The sequence below is a fragment of the Cucumis melo genome, chromosome 3 (assembly GCF_025177605.1).
Source record: "Cucumis melo cultivar AY chromosome 3, USDA_Cmelo_AY_1.0, whole genome shotgun sequence".
NCBI classification, from domain to species: Eukaryota; Viridiplantae; Streptophyta; class Magnoliopsida; order Cucurbitales; family Cucurbitaceae; genus Cucumis; species Cucumis melo.
The window spans coordinates 27,984,593-27,987,324 of NC_066859.1; the positions used below are offsets into that span (position 1 = coordinate 27,984,593).

The 2,732-nt window shown below is 31.3% G+C and overlaps 1 protein-coding gene across 1 annotated transcript; it reads right to left on the minus strand.

Annotated features, from left to right (window-relative positions):
* On the minus strand, positions 1 to 2,083 carry LOC103488148 (transcription factor bHLH93-like). The gene is made up of 4 exons (XM_008446742.3): positions 1,440 to 2,083; positions 1,196 to 1,354; positions 866 to 1,036; positions 1 to 113 (listed from the first exon to the last, which is right to left on the minus strand). The coding sequence occupies exons 1-4, from the start codon at positions 2,043 to 2,045 to the stop codon at positions 27 to 29; spliced, it is 1,023 nt and encodes a 340-aa protein (XP_008444964.2). The 5' UTR covers positions 2,046 to 2,083; the 3' UTR covers positions 1 to 26.
* Positions 2,084 to 2,732: the final 649 nt, after the last annotated feature.

Below are 2,732 nucleotides of genomic sequence, written 5' to 3' on the forward strand. Positions count from 1 at the left end.
AAAAAGAAAAAAGAAAAAAGAAAAATCTACAAGCAGCTTCCTCCATAACCTGCATTCCTAAATAAAGCTTCCTTCAATTCTTCTGCCTTCACTTCTCTTCTCTGCTTCAATTCCTATTTTCAATTCCATTTTTTTAAAACAAATTATATATTATTATTATGTTGTTATATATGTGGAGATCATAGTTCTATAAAAATTCTAGCTTCAACTTAGTCCATAAGGTATGTTCCAATTTTATCTTTGAAATCTTCAAATTCAATTATTCAGACTATACTATTTTTCAATTAGTTAGTTTAAAACATATATGATACGTACTTTTTAAAATTAATTCTATTATCAAAAGAAAATTTAATTTTAAACAAGTAATTCTTTTAAATTTGGGCATTTATTCCAACGGACGAAACCAAAGTTTTTTTTTTTCCCATGGGATGATCTATTAAGAGGTATCTTTTATGATTTATGATTAAGTCCAACATGATTGTCATTTTTATCATGATAAAATTTGTATGTTGCAATTTTTTTTCTTTTTATGTGCTATTTGTTTCATTTTTTGTGAGAAAGATGGGGATCGAGATGATTTCTAACGTGATACATTATAAGATATAGTGGGATACTATACCCTAAGCTTGAGAACTAGTCATTAATTATAAAGGCATTTGTTAATGGATCGTCCCAAGAGAAGGAGAGAAGAAGAAAAATCTTGAGGGTAACCATTTGATTAAAAGGAAAAGAAAAGGTTAAAGAAAGTAAATTTTAGGGTCCAAAAAATAAAATAAAAATAAATTTATCTTTGAAGGTAAAAATAAAATAAAAAAAAATATATTTTATCCTCTAAGAAAAAAGGTTTAAGAAAAGAAAAGGTTACCTGAGAAGAGCAGGTGGCTTGCAATGCGAAGTCATTGAAGCAGCTAATAACACATTGTTGAATCTCGAGCCCCAATGCTTCAATCGTATTCACCGTTGATAATACCAATCCTGGTTTTCCTCCACAACAAATCTCGATTCTCGTCTCTCCATTTCTGCTTTCCACTTCAAACTGTACTCCCAATTTTTGGTTATTAATCAGTTTTTCATCGTTGGTTTCATTCTTTCATAATAATAATAATAATAATAATAATAATAATAATAATAATAATACGCTAACGAATCTGAAATTCAACAAAAGAAAAGAAAAAATTGTTTTAGATTCCATTACTTTTGGTGAATTTCTCACTACGAATTCACTCGGTTTTGTGTTCTTCAACGAATTCATCCTCAAATTTGATCCTTCCACTTCACTTTGAAGATTCCCGATCTTCTCCAGCAATTCTTTCATGTACTCAATCGCATCTGCCAGAATCGCCGTTCTATCCATCTGTTCATACAAAAAGGAACCACAGAAATCATTTTACCTTTATTCACTTTTCAATTTCAAGGTTCACATGGATTCTATTTCTTACCTTACTGATCTTCGGAACGATAGATCTGAGCATTGACAGTCGATCGTTCAACCGCTTCCTTCTCCTTCTCTCCGCCATCAGATTCTTCGACGGTTGCCCTTGCAATTTCTTCGCTCTGTTCTTTCGTTCCAAGGAGGAGGAGGAGGAGGAGCATGTTCCGATGTTGAAAACCTGAAGTTCTTCCGGAGATTGATTCGGCTCCATTTTACAACTCGATTCAACTTGAACTGTTTCCATATTCTGAATCTCATCCGCTAGAAAACCTAATTGCTCCTCCTCCTCCTCCTCTTCTCGTTCTACATTCGGATGCTCTGGCTGAAATGGCAGAGGCGCTGCGGCTACTTCCATGGTCGTAAAGGCGGAATCAGGAATTTGTGGTACTGAGAACTCATTTGGTAAAGGATTGTAAAATTCGTGGAGATTGTGAGTGGAGAGAGGTTGTGAGGAAGAATTTGGGGGGAAATTAAGAGTGGTCTGATCGAAACAATAATCGAATGGCCAAGCATTTGAGCAGAGATCGGTGATTTCGTTTGGAATGGCTTCCCAATTTGGATCTCTTCGTAGAGCCATTAACTCCTCTAAGAAGACGTGTTCGTCGACCTCCATCTCCCTCTCTCTCTCTCTCTCTCTCTCTCAAGCTTTCTCTCACTCTCTAATGGAGGTTCTGCCCCCATGATTAATATATATAGGCACATGTTCGAAGGCTTAATACACTTCTAAATTACAGCTTGTTTTTTTTTAATTTAGTATTTCCATACTATAATAAAATCAATATTTTTTTATCTAAATTTAATGGTTAATCCAAATTTAATTCTAATTTTTATGTTAACTATAAAATACTCTTATAATTTAAAATGTTTTAATTTCTTGGATTTATATGTAATATTATGTTATGGGTATCTTTTAATTTTTAAAATTTGTTGCAATAATGAACTATAGATAATTAATTTTAACTAATCTAAATTATGCTCACTTTAGAAACAACAATTCTAATTAATTAATCGAAGTTTGTGTATGTATGGTTAAAATAGGCTTTTGAAATTATAGATATAAAAATGGAAATTTAGAGTACTTTGCACCTTTTTAAATTTTAATAGATTAGTTAATTTTATAAAATTAAATTCTACTTTACACCTTTTTTAATTTAATTGATCCTATCACATTTCAATTTTTAAACTCTAAAATGTTTGTATAGTTTTTAAAGTTAGAGAGACGTAATAAATACAAATTTGAAAGTTCAAAAGTCTATTTAAAATTTTATTGATTTTTTTTTTAAATATAACTGGAGCGGTA

Bases quoted from the DNA above. Each gene is read 5' to 3' on its own strand.
- LOC103488148 (XM_008446742.3), bottom strand. From the start codon at position 2,045: ATGGAGGTCGACGAACACGTCTTCTTAGAGGAGTTAATGGCTCTACGA. The intron at 1,355-1,439 runs GTAAGAAATAGA...TTGTATGAACAG, and splicing joins TCGTTCCGAAGATCAGTAAG to ATGGATAGAACGGCGATTCT. The intron at 114-865 runs GTAACCTTTTCT...AATTGAAAATAG, and splicing joins AAGCCACCTGCTCTTCTCAG to GAATTGAAGCAGAGAAGAGA.